At 45.4% G+C, this 22,517-nt stretch overlaps 1 protein-coding gene across 1 annotated transcript in view; it reads right to left on the bottom strand.

The window, feature by feature from the left end:
- LOC127571406 (semaphorin-3G-like) overlaps positions 1 to 22,517 on the bottom strand; it is a 176,299-nt gene that overhangs the window by 22,077 nt on the left and 131,705 nt on the right. Inside the window, 5 exon segments of the mRNA XM_052017733.1 lie at positions 2,955 to 3,024; positions 4,073 to 4,187; positions 12,561 to 12,703; positions 17,341 to 17,457; positions 21,070 to 21,160. Of these exon segments, the coding sequence (XP_051873693.1) occupies positions 2,955 to 3,024; positions 4,073 to 4,187; positions 12,561 to 12,703; positions 17,341 to 17,457; positions 21,070 to 21,160 (536 nt within the window).

Genomic DNA, 22,517 nt, shown 5'->3' with positions numbered 1-22,517 from the left:
CTCAGGACTCTTTTCCAGCACTATCCTCATATCTTTCAACATCCAGAAATCCATGGATCATGAATTCAATGACTCAACACCCCCACCCCTCTGGGGCAGAGAATTCCAGTGTCTCTCCACCCTTTGGTGGACACAAGAGACCCCATGGTTCTACTTAGAAGAACAGCAGAGAATTCCTCTATGGTCATAGAGAGATCACAAGAAGTCATAGAGCCATACAACATGGCAAGGTGATCCATTGTTAAGTCAATATGCATGCACCCACTTGGGCATAATACACACCAATTTCTCTCCTTGGGTATATGAAATTATGTCTCAGGACCCATTTATCTTTTGTTATCATTTAGCTGAACTAATGAATGTTTCAGGGCAAATGAGAACCCACATTTCCAGAGCAGACTTGTGAACCTGAGGTCATCCCAAGTACTCTGTTACCAATGCAGTAGGTTTTGAATATAGGCGTGTTGTAATGCAGGAAACATGGCAGCTAATTTAGGCACAGTAAACTCTCACAAACAGTAATGTGATAATGACCTGATAATCAGTTTTTGGTGATGTTGTCTGAAGGGCAAATGGAAGTCCAGACAACAGGGCAGTGGCAGCAATTTTAAAAAAGTGGCATCTTCCAGGCTGACTCTCCTATGTAATGCTGAGAGAGTGCTACACTGTAAGGGGTGCATCTTTCAGATGGGACCTTAAACCAAGGAGCTGACTGGCCTCTGGGAGTGTTTTCATGAAAATCAGAGCAGAAATGGGACATTCAGCCCTTTGAGTCGAATCCACCATTGTTTGCGACCATGTCTGATCACCTGGGACATACCCTCTTCACGTTACCACCGTCAGGGAGGAGGTACAGGAGCCTGAAGACCCACACTCAACAATTCTTCTTCCCCTCTGCCATCAGATTTCTGAATGGTCCATGAACCAATGAACACTACCTCGTTGTTCCTCTTTTTCACGAGTTAATTATTTTTGTAACTTGTAGTAATTTTTATATCTTTATGTCTTGCACTGTACTGCTGCTGCAAAACAACAAATTTCATGACATATGTCAGTGACAATAAACCTGAGAAACAAAGGACTGCAGATGCTGGAATCTAGATGAAAAACACTATGATGATGCTGGAGGAACTCAGCAGGCCTGGCAGCATCCATGAAGAAAAGCAGGCGGTCAATGTTTCCGGTCAGGACCCTTCTTCAGGACTGAAGATAGGAAAAGAGGAAGCCCAATATATGGGAGGGAAAAGCAGAGCAGCCCTCCTATATATTGGGCTTCCCCTCTTCCTATCTTCAGCCCTGAAGAAGGGTCCTGACCTGAAACATTGACCGCCTGCTTTTCTCCACGGATGCTGCCTGGCCTGCTGAGTTCCTCCAGCATCATCGTGTTTTTCATACTAAACCAGATTCTGATTTCAGCATCCTGTTCCTGCCTTCTCCCTAAATCTCTTGATCTCTTTAGCTTAAGGAACATACTTATAGTATCTCTTTCCCGAATATGACCTGGCCTCTATTGCCTTCTGTGGTAGAGAACTCCACACGTTCACCATCCTCTGGATGAAGAAATTTCTCCTGATCTTGGGTCTAGATGCCATCCCCCCCATATCCGAAGACTGTGGTACTTTGTTCTGGACTTTCTAGCCATTGGGAACATCCAGTCTGTCTTGTTCTGTTACAATTTTATAGAGTTCCATGCGAATCTTTACTTATTGTTCTATTCTCCAGTGAACGTAGGCCTGGTCATTGTGGCCGATGTTTATTCCCAAACCCACACTAACATCATTAACAACAAAGACGACACTTTAATAGTGAATTGGCAACATTGTGGGATGCCTGAGACTGTGATGGGCACCATTAAAGTGGAAGATGAATGTGTCTGTTGTTAGGGATTCATGAGCTATGGAATTACGTGAATACAGCAGACATTAATTCAAATAAGAACCAGTCTTCAGTTCTTAATGTAAATTGCATGCAGTAATCAGTTTGAAGTTAAAAGGATAGCTTTGTAAACAAACAGTACTGTCCACAGAGCACAGGCCCACAGTAGGGGCTGGCTACTCAAGAGATATGGTTTGCAAAGTGGAGACACAAGAGATTCTGCAGATGCTGGAATCTGGAGCAACGCACACAAAATGATGGAGGAACTCAGCGGGTCAGGCAGCATCCGTGGAGGGAAATGAGCAACACAGAAATTCAGCAGACACTGGAACCTGTAGCCCTACCATTTTATTCAGGCTTCTGCCCTCTTCCTTTCCAGTCCTGATGAAAGGTGTCGACCCAAAACATCAACTGTTTATTTCCCTCCATGGATGCTGCCTGCCCTGCTGAGTTCCTCCAGCATTTTGTGTGTGTTGGTTTGCAAAGTGAAGTGGCCATGAGACGTTTTTGTACGCATGAGCCAGACGTAAGACAATGGGGAATATTAATTGGTCTACATAAAAACCAGGCAACTATGGCTAAATTATTTTGCAGCATTGTGACTGAGTTCAAGGAAGCTTGCAGACCAGACTGATATTGTCAATTAGATCAAACATGGTAATATTTGATCTATCAAAAGTTGGGATATTTGTGTACTTAGAGAGTCAGCCCTCACAACATTAATTTTGAGTGTTTAGGATCTCTATCCTCAGAAACTTTTAGACCATCCATGTGAATTTGTCTCAGGAAAGGTGTTTGAACATTCAGAGGTGTCTCCCATTGTAACTGAAAGGAAGTATTGTCAGACTTAAAATATTGAAGTTGAGAATGTAATTGTAGCAATTGAAATTGTATTGAATCACCTGCAGTTACCTTTGTTCTAAAGAATATAAAAACGATGTACTTTGGGTTTGGGAGACTCTACCAAGAGGGTGTCCAGGAGAATGTCTGCTTGTTGCGATGAATAAAGACTTTTGAATCACCAGCTTCACAGTCCACCATTGTCTACTAACTGAATAACATCTAAAATGGCTTCCTACCTTATTGTGCTAAAGATAGCATAGATTTCTGGATTCTTCTCATCCTTGGTCCTCAGTAGAAAGACATCCTCTGTGACACAGAAGAGAAGGTGAAATGTTATAGGTAGACCATTGGGTGAATTTGTTCTTTGAAGTTGGCACCCTAAACACACCTTCCTCTCTCAGCTCCATTGAGATGAGGGCAGAGAAAACATTTCAAGGATGTTCTCAAAGACATGCAAGACTGACACCAACTTGTGGGAGATAGTTGCCCAGGGTAATTCTTGATGGACTGAGATCCTTCTGTGAGGATTTTAGCTCTTCAAAACCATACATTGGCAATAGGAAGTGGATAAACGTGCTTGTCATGTACTAGATTATTCACCCATGGCCACCATCCAAGTTATGGTGGAGTCCGCCAATCCCAGATTGGCCAAATTAGTCACCACAGGTAAAGTATTCCAGGGGTGGCAATCATTCTCAACTCTGAGGGACAGTCACTGATGAATGAGTCGAGCGAATTTGAATTCTCAGAGCACATGTCCACCTGATCATTGCCTTAAGATCACCTACTGTCTGTTTCCCTGGACCACACTGATTCTTCCAGGGTACAGCCTTCCACTGGGAACCTGGCTCTAGACCACGACAAAGTCCAGGACAGGGAAAGACCTCTCTTGGGGCTGGTGGCCTGCTGCACTCTCAGCTGGGGAGGCCCCGCCCCCAGGCCGTGGGCTGGGAAATCCCCAGAAGCCAACAGACTTCCGGAGCTCAGAAGGTAGTGCAGGAATCCCACAGCCGGTGGTCCTCTGAGTGGCAAGCAGTGTAACACCCTCAACATGGGAGGACTGGTACATACATCCAGATCCCAGCATTAGAACAATCCATGTCACCTGAAGAGTGGTTTGTTCAGACATAGATTCAAACATTCACACTTTATATCTGGGGATATAACATCACAGTCTGTAGAATTCCCAATGCCAGTGTTGACTGAGCATCCTTATAGAGCAGGGCTGGGCTGGAGCAGAAGACCGGTTGCGTGGAACTGAGGAGCTGCCTTGGGCCCACACAGCACTGTCACGGGAAGTGAGACAACCAGCTCCCTCACCTCCTCACCTTCATGAGGACAGGCTCTTACTTACCAAGCTCGTCAAAGTGAGTGTCTATACCATCGGGACCCGGCACGGAGCAGATCAGCCTTGCTTTGATGAATGTGCTCCATTTGTTTACTAGTGCTCTCTGACCTCCAGCATCATTCTGAAACAGACCATTATAAACACCTTATCAATGGTTCTTCAACTCTGACAGTCACTGAGAAATCAGCATTCCGTCTTAACCCTCACCTCACCACCCATCATGCAAATAATCGAGCCCAACCCCAAATGGATGTCAACAAGTGTGTGAAAACTTGAGTCCTGTAAACATTTCTTTCTTTCAAGGAAATGAACATCTAAATCAAACCTAAATGGACATCTTGTCCAGATGCAGCCTTCCTAGCCTTTTATTCTGTACTTAGAACATAGAACATAGAACAATTACAGCACATTTCAGGCCCTTCGGCCCACAAAGCTGTGCCGAACATGTCCCTACCCTAGAAATTACTAGGTTTACCTATAGCCCTCTATTTTACTCAGCTCCATATACCGATCTAACAGTCTCTTGAAAGACCCTATCGTATCAGCCTCCACCACCATTTCCGGCAGCCCATTCCATGCACTCACCACTCTCTGAGTAAAAAACTTACCCCTGACATCTCCTCTATATCTACTCCCCAGCATCTTAAACCTATGTCCTCTTGTGGCCACCAATTCAGCCCTGGGGAAAAGCCTCTGACTATCTACCCGATCAATACCTCTCATCATCTTATATACCTCTATCAGGTCCCCCCTCATCCTCCGTCTCTCCAAGGAGAAAAGGCCAAGGTCCCTCAACCTGCTTTCATAAGGCATGCTCCGCATCCCAGGCAGCATCCTTGTAAATCTCCTCTGCACCCTCTCTATGGCTTCCACATCTTTCCTGTAGTGAGGCGGCCAGAACTGAGCACAGTACTCCAAGTGGGGTCTGACCAGCGACCTATATAGCTGCAACAATACCTCACGGCTCCTAAATTCAATTCCCTGATTGATGAAGGACAATACACCATATGCCTTCTTAACCACAGAGTCAACCTGCGCAGCTGCTTTGAGCATCCTATGGACTTGGACCTCAAGATCCTTCTGATCCTCCACACTGCCAAGAGTCCTACCATTAAGACTATATTCCGCCAACATATTTGACCTACCAAACTGAACCACTTCACACTTATCTGGGTTGAACTGCATCTGCCATTTCTCAGCCCAACTCTGCATCCTATCTATATCCCTCTGTAACCTCTGACAGCCCTCCAAACTATCCACAACACCCCCAACTGTGTCATTCGCATTGACTGGATTGCCTGGATTAGAGTCATAGAGTTCTACAGCACAGAAACAGGCCCTTTGGCCCAACTCATCCATACCAACCAAGATGCTTATCTAAACTTAGTCCAATTTGCCTGTGTTTGGTCCATATCCCTCTAAATCGTTCCTATCCAAGAACCTGTCCATATATTTTTTAAACATTATAATTGGATCTGCCTCTACCTTTTTCTCTGGCACTTTGTTCCATATACCTGCCTCTTTCTGTGTGATAAATTTACCCCTCAGGTTCCCTTTAAATTTTTCCCCTCTCATCTTAATTGTATTCCCTCTAGTTTTAGAATGTGACTATCTATTCTATATATGCCCCTCGTTATTTTATAAACCTCCATAAGGTCATCCCTCAGCCTCCTTCACTCCAGAGAAAACAGTCTCAGCCCATCCAATCTCCTTATAAGATAAGATCTTTATTAGTCACATGTACATCAAAACATACAGTGAAATGCATCTTTTGCGTAGAGTGTGCTGGGGGCAGCCCGCAAGTGTGGCCATGCTTCCGGCGCCAACATGGCATGCCCACAACTTCCTAACCCGTACGTCTTTGGAATGTGGCAGGAAACCGGAGCACCCGGAGGAAACCCACGCAGACACGGGGAGAACGTACAAACTCCTTACAGACAGTGGCTGGAATTGAACCAGGGTCGCTGGCACTGTAATAGCGTTACGCTGACCGCTACACTACCGTGCCTGCCGTAACTTGGGCCCAATTTAAAGATTAACTTAGAGATTCACATCTTGAATAAAAGTACTCATTTCCCCCATACTTAACCAGCTTTTATGGGCATTCAAGTGCTCGGAATCAGAGACAAAGAAAAGAAAGGCATTTATATAGCACCTTTCACATCCCTTTCATGATTTTCTGAAACACACTGTAGTTAATAAATTAAAGTTGAAGTGTAGTATCAGGGTAATGGTACCAATTTTCACACAGCAAGCTCCCCACAAACAGCAATATAGCGATCATTTAATAATCTGGAGGTGGCAGCATTAATTGTTGAAACAAAGCATGGGTTATGTACAAAAGTGAGGAATTAGTACTGAATAAAACACTGACTCAGCAGCAGCTGGAGTACGGTCACAGAGCTGTACAGCGGAGAAACGAGCCCTTCAGCCCATCACGTCCACACTGACCTTTTTGCCCCTCTACATTAATCCCAATTCTCTGTGTCCTTCTATGCCATGCCTTGCCAGGCACTGAATGCTTTTTAACAAGGCTGACAAGACTTTCCAGTAGTCTCTGAGGCGATTTACTAGAATCATCCCTAGAACAATGGAGTTTGATTATGGCAGAGATGGAGAAGCCAGGGTGGGTTGGAGGATTGTTTCCACTGGCAAAAGGGTTGAGTTTCCCACTGAATCATTGGCTGAGATTCCAACTACCCCATTGACTGAGCTTTTCATCACCTTATTGGCTGAGCTTTCCACTATGCCATTGGCTGAGCTTCCCACTACACAATTGACTGAGCTTGCCATCACCCTATTGGCTGAGCTTGCCACTATGCTATTGGCTGAACTTTCTCCTACATCATTGGCTGAAATTCCAACTGCATTATCGGCTGAGCTTCCTACTGGGAATGGGAATCTCACCTTCTTCCCCCATGTCACATAGTGTACTGGCTTAGAAACTTACTGACATTCCAACATTGTCACTGGGTCTAAATGGTGGATCTCCCTCCCTGAAAGCATTGTGGAAATATCTTCACCAGAAGGACTGCAGAGGTTCCAGGCAGTGAGATACCATCTCCTTCTTAAGGACAATTAGGGATGGGCAATAAATACGGCCCTTGCCACTGATGCCCACATCTCAGGAGTGAATTCAAAAGAGCACCTCCAGTGGCAGTTTCACACCTTGGGTTATTTTACATACTCCTTATACAAGCTTCAGTGAAACCACACACCACTGATACAGACCAGGATGTCTGACTGCTCTGTTGCTGTATGATACTATTCTTTAGTTCACAGGCAAGAAAATGTGTTATTTTAGCCATCATGATGGATGAGAAAGGGGTTATCAGGGCAAGGTTACCAACATTAGCCCTGGAAAGTTGTTCGTTCACCCTCTGACAAGGTTATCAGTTAAGTTAGTTAGTTCATCGGGTAATGATGGGGGTTATCAGTCTGCCATACATAGACACTACTTACTCTCACACTCCATACACACACACACACACACACACACTCTATACACACACTCTCACACACTCTATACACACATGTTATATACATGGTCACATTAATATTTCTTTATTTTTCACATGTACATCGAAACACACAGTGAAATGCATCTTTTGCATCGAGTGTTCTGGGGGCAGCCCGCAAGTGTCGGCACGCTTCTGGCGCCCACAACTTCCTAACCTGTACGTCTTTGGAATGTGGGAGGAAACCCATGCAGACATGGGGAGAAGGTACAAACTCCTTACAGACAGTGGCTGGAATTGAACCCGGGTCACTGGTGCTGTAATAGCGTTACGCTAACCACTACATGGCACACACACACACATATACACACACCAATTCTGTGGGTGGGTCAATTGAAAATTGCAAAGCTATTATTTTCTTTGCCAAGTGCAGTAACAGTTACATGTCAAGGTATAGATGAAGTTAATACACAGATCAGATCAGCAGAATAGTCTGGAGGGGCTGAATGTGTGATCCAGTGTTCCTATTGTGGAGTTGACAGCTCACAAACTCGCTGTGAATTTTGATTTAGTTCTCCTTTATTCCTGAATCTTTCCCTACCTGTTGGGTTGACTGTTGAACACCAGCCCCTCTGAAACCCTGAGGAACGCAGGGAGATCCCAGTTCCATTCCCAGTAAGATGGGAGCTAGCTCACTGGCACACTAGTTTGGAGCCCCATGATAGAGCATCACAACACAGAAGGAAGGCCATTCTTCCCCTTGAGCCACTTCTAGAACCATCTACATCGTCTCACTTCCCTGGCTTTGCCTGTAACATGTCGCTCATTTCATTTATATATTTTTATTTTCCTTTTAATAGTGACTCTGTTGACATTGAACTTGCTGACCTGGTCACTAACATTCCCCAGAATGCCTTGCAACATCCTGACCTTTAACTACATCGCTGTTCCTTAACTGTTGCTGGGTCTAAGCTCTGGAACTCCCTCCCCAACACCACTGAGAACCTTCAGTGCAACAACTGCATTGATTCTAGTAGGCAGCTCATTGTCACCTTCTTAAGGATAATTAGGGATTGGCAATAAATCCTGGGAGCATAAGCACCCACACTCAATGATTCAGGGACAGCTTCTGCCCGTCCGCCATCAGATTTCTGAATGGTCCATGAGCCAATGAACACTACATCATTATTCCTTTTTTTGTGCACTATTTATTTATTTTTGTAATTTATACACTTTTATGTCTTTGCACTGTACTGCTGCCGCAAAACAACAAATTTCACGTCATATATCAGTGATAATAAACCTGATTCTGATTCTGATGCGGATACCCACATCTTAGAAATAAATAAGTAAAAAAATACCCCAGTGACTTTCATAAATTCTGAAGCAAATTCCACATCATAGAGTCCTACAACATGGAAACAGGCCCCTTGGTCCATGTCAACCAAGATGCCTCATCCAAGCTAGTCCCACTTACCAGCATTTGGCCCATAACCTTCTAAATCTTTCCAATCCATGTCCCTGTTCAACTGTCTTTTAAAACTTGTTATTGTACCTGCCTCAACCACTCCCTCTGGCAGCTCGTTCCACATAGATACCACCTTTTGTGTAAAAAAGTTGCCCCTTAAGTTTCCATTAAATCTTTCCCCTCTCACTTTAAAGCTATGCCCTCTGGTTCTTGATTTCCCAACCCTGGGAAAAAGTCTGAGTGCATTCACCCTATCTATGCCTCTCATGAGTTTATACACCTCTATAAGATCATCTCTCAGTCTCCTACACTCCAAGGAATAAAGTCCTAGTCTGTCCAACCTCTCCCTATAACTCAATCCCTCAAGTCCTGGCAACATCCTTGGAAATCTTTTCTGCACTTTTTCTAGTTTAATAACATCTTTCTGAAAGCAGGGTGACCAAAACTGAACACAATACTCCAAGTGTGGCCTCACCAGCTTCCTGTACAACCACACCATGACCTCCCAATTTTTATACTCAATGCCCTGACTTATGCAGGCCAGTGTGCCAGAAGTCTTTTTCACCACCCTATCTACCTGTGACTCCACTTTCAGTGAACCATGTCCTTGTACTCCAAGGTCCCTCTGTTCTACAACACTCCCCAAGGCCCTGCCATTCACTGTGAAAGCCCTACCAGGATTTGACTTTCCAAAATGCAACAGAATATACTTTCCAAAATATACAGGGACCTTTTTGCACTGGTGGTGTCTTTAGCCCCTGGAGTTACATTAGTTGAAGGCAAGCTTAATATGCACAGACTGTTGTCCATTAGTTTAAAGACCTGCCACCTTTTCTCCAGACTGGAAGACATAAATAAAAGGAAAGGCTCTGATGCACCCCTAGGCATTGGGGAAGGTTCCGGAAACAATTCCTTTGCTCATGCTTCCATGTAATGAGACGGCAACAAAGCTCTTAACGTTCATTGAGAGAGTGGTCTAGGGGTTGTAGAAAAGCTTCACATGCTTCCTGGAAAATCCCATGAAAGGAATAATCCCATCAAAACTGTTAAATAAAAATCCATACTTGAACAGAAAAAGACCTATTAAAAGTAAAATAACTCTTGTCAAATTCACAAAAGGCTTCCTGAGATCTATTGAAGTATTTCCTGTATTGAAAATGTAACTTGCACACTCAGTTTCATAGGCCGTGTGTTTGCAGCTATGACAACATTGGCTGCAAGGGAATTCTAATCATCTTCAGACCTAAACCTTAAGAGAATGGAAAAGTGTAATAAGCAAACATCTGGCAGATATCACTTGGGGAAGAGAGCCCAGAGGAGTGGAGAAACTGGGTGGTGAGATGGGTTTGTTAAAGGATTGTGTGATAACTCTTTGCTTGTGAAAATCAAAAGCAAAACTGTTGATGCTTGAGATCTGAAATAGGAACAGAGAATACAGGAAACATTAGGTCAGGCAGCAACAAACTCAGCGGGTCGAGCAGCATCTGTGGGAGGAAAGGAATTGTCGACATTTCGGGTCGAAACCCTGCATCAGGACTGAGAGTGGAGAAGGGAGATGGCTGGTATAAAGAGGAGAGGGGGAGAGGTGAGACAGGGACCCAAGGTGACTGGTGGACTGAGGAGGGGTGTGAGATGACAGGCAGGTTGCACCAGGTAGGGGAGGGGAGTGGGGGTGGAGTTGGGAGAGAGTGGCAAGTGAATGAGAGATGGGGGCAGACAAAAGGAGAGAAAACAAATTATTGAGAGGCAGATGGAGTGAGGTGAGGGGAGGGCAGGGTGAAGTTTCCTTATCCAGCTGTACTCCAGGTCATTCCCCCAGCTCCCCACACACTCCTCCTCACCCCAACTTTCCTCTGCTCCTACGAGCCATGACTCTGATGTTAACAGTCTCAGCCCTGAACTACAAGGCTGTTGGTTCCAGTAACACTCCAGATACTTCAGCACAAAAACCTATGTGATGTTGGTGCAGTGCTGGGAGAGGGCTGAGTTGCCCTCTTTTTGGATGAGGCTTGAAGTTGAGACGCCTGGGTGGATGAGAAAACCCTCCATTTCATAAAGAGCAGGAAAGCTCTGCCAGTCTCCTGACCAACATTTATCCTCCCAAAAGATATCGCTGAAACAATGACCTGGTGGTTGTGTTCATGTTGCTCTATGTGGGAACTTGCCATGCACTAACTTGCAGCCATATTCCCTACATTAAGAGCAGTGACTTCTCCTTGAAAGTAGATCACTGTCAGTAAAGAGCTCGGGACGTCCTGAGGCACTGTGGAACTGCAAGTCTTTCTGCCTTGTCCTAATGCATAGAACATGGAACATTGAACATTGAACACAGAACAGTACAGCACAGTACGGGCCCTTCGGCCCATAATGTTGTGCCGAACTATATGAACACCTCCTCCACGATCAAGCTAACCCTTCCCTCCTGCACAGCCCACGACCCTCTATTTTTCTTACATCCATGTGCCTATCTAAGAGCCTTTTAAATATCCCTATTGTATCAGCCTCTACCACCACTCCCGGCAGTGTGTTCCAGGCACCCACCACTCTCTGTGTAAATAACCTACCTCTGACATCTCCACCAAACATTCCTCCTCTGACCTTAAACAGATGTCCTCTGGTATTGACTATAAGGAGTAGCCGTCCACTCTATCTATGCCCCTCTTACACACCTCTATCAAGTTGCCTCTCATCCTCTATCGTTCCAAAGAGAAAAACCCTAGCTCGCTCAACCTTTCCTCATAAGACATGCTCTTCAATCCAGGCAGTATCCTGGTAAATCTCCTCTGCACCCTCTCTAAAGCTTCCATATCCTTCCTATAGTGAGGTGACCAGAACGGAACACAATAAGTGTGGTCTAACCAGAGTTTTATAGAGCTGCAACATTACCCCGCAGCTCTTGAACTCAATCCCTTGACTATGAAGGCCAACACGCCATACGCCTTCTTAACAACCCTATCAACTTGCACGGGAACTTTGAGCGATCTGTGGACTTGGACCCCAAGATCCCTCTGTTCCTCCACACCGCTAAGAATCCTGCCATTAACCTTGTACCCCGCCTTCATGTTCGTTCTTCCAAAGAGCATCATGTCACTTTGGAAGAATGAACATCGAACCAGCATGGAATCTCACTGCCATTCCTGGTCCATGTTGCAACCTATGAGGTGAGGAGGAAGACTGCCGCACTCTCTGAGTTACCAAGCCACAGCAGGAGCAGGGACTGTGGAGTAAGGGAATGACGGAATCTTATGTCAGTACATTCCTAACCAGGAGTGTCTGCACATGGCTTTGTCCTAGATCCTGAAGACAGGATTGTGTGAGGACACAGTGCATGTTGGTAACTCTCTTGGAATGAGTTATCCCAAGATGTGCTTTATTAATGCAAGTTGTTTGGCATGGCATTCAACTCTTTACCACTGACACCTTTTTGCAGCAAATTCCCAAAGTTACAATGGAGTCAGGACATAAGTTACAGGTGTAGGCCAACATCCAGCCTGCTTCACTGTTCAATGAGATCATTGCTGATCACCTCTCTCTGTTCCACCTTCCTGCCCTTCAGTATCCAACTTACTGCACAGACGCGTCCAATCCGACTGTATATGGCCCGCACTTTGCCCTCCGACTCCATTGCCTTCTCCGTGAAGAAGAAATAAACCTTGTCATTGTCACGGTCGACGTTGTCAGGGATGAGGTGAGCTGCCACGAACTTGGGGTCTGTGATAGAAGGAGGAAGAACAAGAACGTTGAGATGGTGGCAGAGGAGGAGTCACTGCTTCCCAGAGGAGTGGCTGGTTTCTCTGGATCTTTTAGGCACCTCAGAGTCTAGGAGGTGGCCAAGATGGATTCTCAACTTGGAGCACTTAGCACTTGGATGCTGGAGGACTGGCTGTGTGTTGGAGGACTGGCTGTGTGTTGGAGGATTGGCTGTGTGTTGGAGGAGTGGCTGTGTGCTGGAGGACTGGATGTGAGTTGGAGGACTGGCTGTGAGTTGGAGGACTGCTTAAGGACTGAAGGACTGGCTCAGTGTTTGAGGCCCTGCCAATATGTCAAGCACTGAATGCAAATGACCATTGAGAAGGTCAACAGTGGGGAGAGAAAAGATGACGATAAATTCCCAGTCTGCCGACAAAATGGTTGCTGGTACTGACATAGGTTTGGAAACCCTCTACTCAAGCTAAACCTCCTCATCACTGCAATGTGGTTGCACATTGTTGTGCCACCTGTGTTGCACCACACCTTTCCTTTCATCCTCTCCGTAGTACAGTGAGCTCTGGCTGGTCTGCTGCACTGCCCCCCCAGTCCTATGCCTGAGTGCCTATTCTTCACATCAGTGTGAACACACTACTCAACCTTGTGGGACATCCCATTGCAGTCTGGTTCTCAGCTCGCTCTATAGTAGGGTCTTTGAAGAGTGGTCAGGAGCTGAGACCTTTCCCCTGATCAGCTCCTGGAACACTGATGGTATCAGATACCCTCCACCCACCTACTCTGAAGTGCATTATAGAAAGGCCCCATTGGATTTGCATTTGAGGCTTGTATAGGAAAACGGTTACAAAAGTTCACAAGGAGCACATTGCACCATGGATACTTTCACCTTTCAACTTGCAGAGTTAAAGGCACAGAGTAGAAATGTAAATCAGGTGTAACATAGTGTGTAATCTGCTGTTTTAGTTCAGGCTGTGATCCCCATTATACTCATTTTGAGCATTACACCATCATTACCATTGTTGTTTACTGGTCACACGAACATCTTCCTACCCCTCTTCCTCTCACCAACACGCCCACCCTTATCCAGCAAGAATTCTGTGGACTGAGTGAGCTTTCCTCTTGAAGCTGTCCGTGCTGATATAAAAACAACTTTACACTGCTGTTCAATTCATATGCAAGAACCCTGAGCCTATTTGGTTGCCTATCATTTTAATCTGACTCCTACTTTGAGCTCTGCGTCCTTTTGGACTCCAGTATTTTTTCAATGAAGCTCAAAACAAGCTCGAGGAAGAGCACCTTATCTTCTGACTCGGCACATCGCAGCCTTCCAGACTCAGTAATGAATTCAACCATTTCACATAATGCCTTCACTTTTCACTTATACACCTCTTCCTGCCCACTTTTCTTTTCTTTATTTGTCCCATTATCACCCTTTTAGGTATGCACCAACATCCCTGATGACAATTAATTGTCTGGATATTCAACTCTGGGCATTAGTGCTGCAAACATTTGTAGTTGCTGTGGTGCAGTTCTTCCCTCCACTCCCAAAAAATGGTTCCGTCAACTTCACTGCAAGAGAGTTTTGGTGCAGGATGCAACATACAGACACTACTGCCTAATGTGTAACTGAAAAAGGATGAAGTAGTAGGCAAATCAGTCTTGCCTCCCACCCTATCAAAGACCTCCCCTCTCCACTTTCCATTCAACCTACAAAACCCTTTTCTCTAGCTTCCAAGTTCTGATGAAAGATCATCGATCGTAAATGCTAAATCTGCTTCATTTTCCTCAGATGCTGCTTGACCTGTTGAGTATTTCCAGCAACAGACAATCTGCTGGAGGAACTCAGTGGGTCGAGCAGCATCTGTGGGGGGGAAAGGAATTGTTGACATTTTGGGTTGAAACCCTGCACCAGTTCCTCCAGCAGATTGAGTGTTGCTCCACATTCCAGCATCTGCAGTCTCCTGTGTCTCTGAGTATTTCTAGTATTTTTTATTTTTATTTTTGGGTAATTACACATGAACTATTCCAGCATCCTATCCAGATGCATCACGGCTTGGTATGGCAACTGCACTGCCCAAGACCGTAAGAAGTTGCAGAGAGTTGTGAAAACAGCCCAGTCTGTCATGAAAACCAGCCTCCCCTCCATTGACTCCGGCTATACGTCCCAATGCCTTGGGAAAGCAGCCAGCATAATCAAGGACCCCTGCCACCCTGGTCATTCTCTCTTCTCCCCCCCTCCCATTGGGCAGAAGATACAAAAGCTTGAGAACACGCACCACTAGACTCAAGGACAGCTTCTACCCTGCTGTTATAAGACTCTTGAACCGACCTCTTATACAATAAAGATGAACTCTTGACCTCTCAGTCTGGCTCTTGATCTTTATTTGTCTACCTGCACTGCATTTTCTCTGTAATTGTAACACTATATTCTGCATTCTGTTTCCTTTTGTACTACCTCGATGTACTGATGTATGGAATGATCTGTCTGGATGGCATGCAAACAAAGTTTTTCACTGGAGACACTACAGATGCTGGAATCTGGAGCAGCACATAAAACGCTGGAGGAACTCAGCAGGTCAGGCAGCATCTATGCAGGGAAATGGACAGCTGACTTTTCACAGAACATAGAACACTACAGCACAGTACTGGCCCTTCGGCCCACAATGTTGTGCCGGCATTTTATCCTGCTCTAAGATCTATCTAACCCTTCCCTCCCACATGGCCCTCCATTTCTCTGTCATTCATGTAGTTATCTAAGAGTCTCTTAAATGTCCCTAATGTATCTGCCCCCACAACCTCTGCCAGCAGTGCGTTCCACGCACTCACCACTCTCTGTATAAAAAACTTACCCCTGACTTTCCCCTTATACCTTCCTCCAATCACCTTAAAATTATGCCCCCTCGTGTTAGTCATTGTCACCCTGGGAAAAAGTTTCTGACTGACCACTCGATCTATGCCTCTTATCATCTTGTACACCTCTATCAAGTCACCTCTCATCTTCCTTCTCTCCAAAGAGTAAAGTCCTAGCTCACTCAACCTATCCTCATAAAACATGCTCTCCAATCCAGGCAGCATCCTGGTAAATCTCCTCTGCACCCTCTCTAAAGCTTCCACATCCTTCCTAGAATGAGGCGACCAGAACTCAACACAGTACTCCAAGTGTGGTCTAACCAGAGTTCTATAGAGCTAGAACATTACCTCATGGCTCTTGAATGCAATACCCCGACTAATGAAGGCCAACACACCATACGCCTTCTTAACAACCCTATCGAACTGTGTGGCAACCTTGAGGGATCTATGGACATGGACCCCAAGATCCCTCTGTTCCTCCACACTGCCAAGAGTCCTACCATTAACCTTGTATTCTGCCTTCAAATTTGATCTCCTGAAGTGTATCACTTCACACTTTTCCGGGATGAACTCCATCTGCCACTTCTCAGCCCAGGTCTGCATCCTATCAATATCCTGTTGTAATCTACAGCAACCGTCTTCACTGTCCACAACACCACCAACCCTTGTATCATCAGCAAACTTACTAACCCACCCTTCCACATCCTCATCCAAGTCATTTATAAAAATTACAAAGAGCAGGGGTCCCAGAACAGATCCCTGCGGAACACCACTGGTCACCAACCTCCAGGCAGAATGCGCTCCATCTAATACCACCCTCTGTCTTCTATGAGTGAGCCATTCTGAATCCATACAGCCAAGTTTCCCTGGATCCCATGCCTCCTGACTTTCTGAATGAGCCTTCCATGAGGAACCTTATCAAATGCCTTACTAAAATCCATGTACACCACATCCACTGCTCTACCTTCATCAATGTGATTTGTCACATCCTCAAAGAATTTAATTATGCTCGTGAGGCACGACCTGCCCCTCACGAAGCCATGCTGAGTGTCCCTAATCAGCCTATGCTTCCCTAAATGCCCATAAGTCATGTCTCTAAGAATCTTCTCCAGTAATTTGCCCACCACTGACGTAAGACTCACTGGTCTGTAATTCCCAGGGTTATCTCTACTCCCTTTCTTAAACAAAGGAACAACATTTGCCACCCTTCAATCATCTGGTACTACTCCTGTGGCCAGTGAGGACGCAAAGATAATCGCCAAAGGTGCAGTAATCTCTACCCTCACTTCCCGTAATAACCTTGGATATATCCCGTTCGGCCCCGGTGACTTATCTATCCCAATGTTTTTCAGAAGTTCCAGCATCCTCATTTCTCTCATCGACATGCCCTAGCGTATCAGCCTGTCGTACGCCATCCTCACAGACGTCAAGGTCTCCCCCTCTCTAGTGATTACCGAAGCAAAGTATTCATTAAGGACCTCCCCTACCTCTTACAACTCCAGGCACATTTCCTCTTTTATCCCTGATTGGTCCTACCCTCACTCTCGTCATCCTCCTTTTCGGGTCGAGACCCTTCATCTGGACTGTATCTCAGTACATGTTACAAATATAAACCAATTACCAATGTGGCACATTCCGCATCCTAAATACTCTGTAACTAACATCTTGTATATAACACATTTTGTATCACACACTGTGTACAATACCTTCTATTGAATTCTGAACATTGCACTCCATATAAGTCGTGCTGCATTGTTTATGCACATCTACTGTTGACGTAAGGGGCTGGTTACCTTGCAACAATCGCTGGTCAAGCTCAGTCCTCATGGCGGAACGGGACCCCAGACTTCGGAAGATCACCGAGTCCCTCCCTAGGAAGTCAGCAGTCAGGCCTGAGTACAGCTCACCGCCTGAAGATTGGAGGAAAATGAAGTCAAGAGAGTTGATTTCTGCAGACAAACCTTCCCAGTATGTGTCTAATCACTTTCAATTCAAACAATCTAGCAGTAAATATTGGGAAAAGAAAATATATTTTCATATATATTTCCTTTGCAATGTAGAAGAAGGCCACTTGGCCCATCATGTTCATGCCAGTTCTCAGAGCCATCCCATCAACCCCATCCCTCCACATCTCCCTGAACCTGATGCCATCAACTCCCCCTGATTCTTCCATCACCCATCTGGATTAGTTTTTCAGTTTAAGTTCTCTGGGCCCTAAGCTCTGGAACTCTTTCACCAATCCTCCCTCTTACTCCTTAAATCCAATCTTCCTGACCAGGCTTTTGGTCATTTGTTCCGGCATCTCTTTAAGTGGTTTGGTGTCCTTGGGTGTCTCATCCATGACCAAACGGAGGTCTTTGTAAAGCTGGAGGGAGGGGCTGAATTGCTTGCCCCTGCTTCTACTGCTCCTATATAAGGCAAAGGATTAAACTCCATCCCAGTTATGTTAAAACACAATGCGCCAGCGCAGTGATGCAGCTGGCGGAGCACCAGAGACCTGGGTTCCTCCCGACCTCTAGTGCTGTCTGGATAGAGTTTGCACCCTCCCTCTGGGTGCTCCGTTTTCCTCCCACATCCCAAAGATGTGCAGGTTGGGAGATGAAATGGCCGCTCTCAATTTCCCCTAGTGTGTGGGTGAGTGTCAGAATCTGAGGGGAGTTGATGAGAATGCAGGAGAATTAAAATGGGATTAAAGTAGAATTAAGTTTAAATAGGTGGTTGATGATTAGTGTGGACTTGATGGGCCAAATAGTCTGTTCCTCTGCTGTATCTCTCTATGACTCTAAAACCTCTGCCCTCATTGCATTTTCCCATGCAGATTTGCTTCATTGGGAAAGGAATAGAGAGGGAGACACTTTTGCCTGAATCTGATAGAGGAAGTTACCACGGTGATGTGCATCTGGCTGGCACAGGACACGAGAAACGGGTTTGAGTGCTCACTCCCCTGTGACCTGCCAAGGCCACATCCTGTGTGATTCCTGGTGTCGAACTGTTTCCTGCTCTGCACTCCTGCAAAATCCCTCAGTGATGGACAAAAAGTGGCTTCAGTAATGTGGGGCCCAAGAGGATTCGATGGAGGAGGAGCTGAGAACTGTGTGGAAATTAGGTGAGGGAACAGAAGTCATGGATGAAGATAATAATGATATATAGCTCCCTCTACAAAAGACGGCCATACTAATGTTGGGGAGGTTGCCCCTCTGGCTGTTCCTTCATTTAGAGATATATTGTTAATGACTGTACTTTAGCCATCTCCAGGTCACCTGGTTGCTTATGGAGACACATGGTGGAGATTAGCTTGCTCATAATTTGGTGATATTTAGCACTGTTCCAAATTGATTGGACAAATAGAGTAAATGTTGCTGACAAGCTGATTATACTGTTTTATACTTTTTATTGCGACTGTGTTGAGTACAATGATCCGACTTTTAGGAATAACCAATAAACTAGTTGGTGAAAAGCATGTTTTTTTCCAAAAGATGTGTTAAACCCTTTAACACCTCCCCAGTGCAGGGCTTTCGAGGAGTGATTTATAGAGAGGATTAAACACTTTGGATTATGAATCAGGAAGAGACAGAGAGAGACACACAGCAGTACAGCAGAATACTGGCCTCAGACAGGATAATAAGTGGTGTGGGGAATCCAGGGTGCCCTGGGACCTGTTCTCATTCAAAGACAGAGTTTGATGGTTGGGTTCCTTTTTGAAATGGAAATTTTGACAGCAGGGCTGCCCTTAATGTTTAAGGGAGCAGGTCTCGCCATTGAGGCGGCTTCAGTGAGGGATTTGCATCATCGAGAGGAAAGAACGGCATGTGTTTCCATGGCAACTTTCACTAACCTCACATCACCCAAAGTGCCTTGCAGGCAATGGTGTTATGTCTGTGGTGTTGTAATTGAGAAAACATAAGTGCTAATTTATAAGCTTCCACAGAGAGCATTGAGGTAAAGAGAAATTGATTGAAGGATACAGGTTGTCCAGGGCACTGAGATAATTCCCCTGTTTTTCTTCAACATGATGGTATGGGATCTTTTACATCTACCTGAAATGGTAGATGGGACCTTAGCTTAACACCTGGTTCAAAAAGCAACTGTGTTCCCCTCCCCAAGAGCATCAGCTTCGAGGTAAGTGTACGGAAATACTTGTCATGGAGAAAGAGCAACGAAAGTTCACCAGACTAGTTTCTGGGGCGGTGGGTCTGATGTAGAAGAGATTGGGTCTATACTTACTTAAGTCAGAGAGTCATAGAGTTATACAGCACGGAAACAGGACCTTCAGTCCACCAAGTCCACGCCGACCATCAACCACCCATTTTTACACCAATTCTACACTAATACATTAGGCAGATACATTAGGGACATTTACGAGACTCTTAGGCACATGAATGATAGAGAAATGGAGGGCTATGTGGGAGGGAAGGGTTAGATAGATCTTAGAGCAGGATAAAATGTCAGCACAATATTGTGGGCCGAAGGGCCTGTACTGTGCTGTAATGTTCTATGTTGTTAAATGCACATTATACTGCCTACATTGCCGTCAACTCCCCCTAGATTCTCCCACTCACTGACCAACTGGGGGCAATTTACAGCGGCCGATTAACTTACCTTTGGGATGTGGGAGGAAACCGGAGCACCCATTTCATCCAAAGTCCCATTTCTGCAACACCTACTCCATACAACTGTGGGAGCATCTTCACCATTCCCTCCACCACAACATACCATGGTGTGCACAACCTGCAGGTTATTCTGTAGCAACTGACAGCACTTCCTAAATCCATGATTGGAGTCATAGAGCCATACAGTGCAAACACAGGCCCTTTGGCACAGCTGGTCCATGCCGACCAAGATTCCCATCTAAGCTAGTCCCATTTGCCTGCATTTGGCCCATATCCTTCTAAACCTTTCCTATCCTTGCACCTATCCTAGTGCCTTTTAAATGTTAATATACCGGCCTCAACCACACCCTCTGGCTGCTCATTCCAGATATGGATCACTCTCTGGTGAAAACTCAGAAGAATGAGAGGGAATCTCATAGACACGCACGCAATTCTGATAGGGCTGGGCCAACTGGATGCAGGGAGGATGCCATGGGTTCTAGAATGAGGGATCACAGTCTCAAGGTACGGGGTATGATACTTAAGACTGATAAGGAGAAACTCTTTCACTCAGAGCATGGTGAAGCTGTGGCATTCTCTACCACAGAAGACTGTGGAGGCCAAATTGCTGAATATATTTAGGAAGAAGGTAGGTGGATTGTTAAATACGAAAAGGCATCAAGGGGTACAGAGAGAGAGCAAGAATGTGGCATTGACAGAGAGGATTAGCCATGATGGCATGGAATGGTGGACTAGACTTGAAGGGCATCCTCCTGCTCCTGTCTACATTGTTCCTACCTAAGACATGAACCCATGAGTGAAAGGCAAGAAGAGAAGCAATTAAGCCTCTTGAAGTGACAGCTGGAGGTGGAACGAACTCCTGAGGAACTCCCATCACTGGATTGTTTGATTACTGTGGAACTTTCTACTCACCAATGAAGGTGCTTGCAAAAGGTCGGTTGGGGTCGTATGGACATTTCCCCCGCCCATTTTCCACACTGTTCATCTCCATCCTGAAGGTGCGCTTGAAAAATAAAATACAAAGAATTTGAGTGAGATCAGTACCAGTCTGACTGACGGTGGCAAGAAACTGAACTGTACGGTTGATGGCAAATCCTCCTCCATATGTCCAAAGGCAAAGTTTTGTGAATGCTGGAAATCTGAAATAAAATGGAAAAGGCTAGATATAACCAGCAGGTTAAGCAGCATCAGAGGATAGTTGCAGAATATCAAGTCAGTCCACAGGAGTAACCCTGCCAGTTGCCTGTCAGTTTAGTTCTCCATCCCACTCCCGCTGTGACCTCCCTGTTTCTGGCTGATGAAGCCCAATGTCGGATCAAGAAGAACACCTCGTCTTCTGGAGACACAAGAGACTACAGGTGCTGGAATCTGGAGCAACACACAAACGCTGGAGGAACTCAACGGGTCAGGCAGCATCTGTGGAGGGAAATGGACAGTCGACGTTTCAAGTCAAGACCCTTCATCTTCTGACCTGACCTCAGGACACAATCATGAATTAAAAATGATACAGTTTTAGATAACCAGCCTTTCCATTTTCCAGTGTTCAGTATTTATTGCCTCTCCTTAGATCTAATTTGTCTTCTATTTACCCCTCCCTCAGTCATCCCTTTTGTTAATCACCAGCCTTTGAAGCCAGCACCACCAAGAAATGTTATTCACACTCTCCTGATTTTAGACCCTACCACAGACCTTCCTTTTTGTTCTTTCTACCCCTTTCTCTTTCTTTGCGTTAATCCTTGTTATACTTCCAACTTTTCCAGTTCTGATCAAACGTTAACTCTGTTTCAGTCCTGACCCGAAACGTTGACCGCCTGCTTTTCTCCACGGATGCTGCCTGGCCTGCCGAGTTCCTCCAGCATCATCGTGTTTTTCATCGCTAACCCTGTTTCTTTCTCCACACAATCACCTGACTTGCCGTGCAGTCCTGGCATTCTCTGTTCTTTGTCCTGCAAGTGTGATTACTAGGATACAGGTGGAGTCTCATTCTCGTGAGTGATTGATGCTAGGCGTCCATCTGTTCCTGACAGTTTGATGTAAAGCCTCCTCAGCCTGGAAGTGTGAATGTGCGTCCCATTGGGAGTGGTGTAAAATTCCAACATCTAGGCAGACACTTCAATGCAGCCCCAGGGAAGTCAAAGTTGCTACCATTTGGAAGAGGTGTTTAACTAAGTCCCCAAGATGCCCTTGCTCCATTATAAAGAAGAGCAAGAGTGTTATCCCTAATGTTTATCCCTCCTTAAAATTCTGGTTATTATTCCATTATTAGGTTTGGGATCTTGCTATGTGGACACTGCTTACAATAGCTTGCACAATATAACAGGGAGACCACACTTCAATGGTATCCTGTGTTAGTCATTCTC

Source organism: Pristis pectinata, chromosome 6, assembly GCF_009764475.1.
Source record: "Pristis pectinata isolate sPriPec2 chromosome 6, sPriPec2.1.pri, whole genome shotgun sequence".
NCBI classification, from domain to species: Eukaryota; Metazoa; Chordata; class Chondrichthyes; order Rhinopristiformes; family Pristidae; genus Pristis; species Pristis pectinata.
The sequence above is the reverse complement of the archived record's forward strand: the minus strand, read 5'-3'. Positions and strand labels throughout refer to the sequence as shown.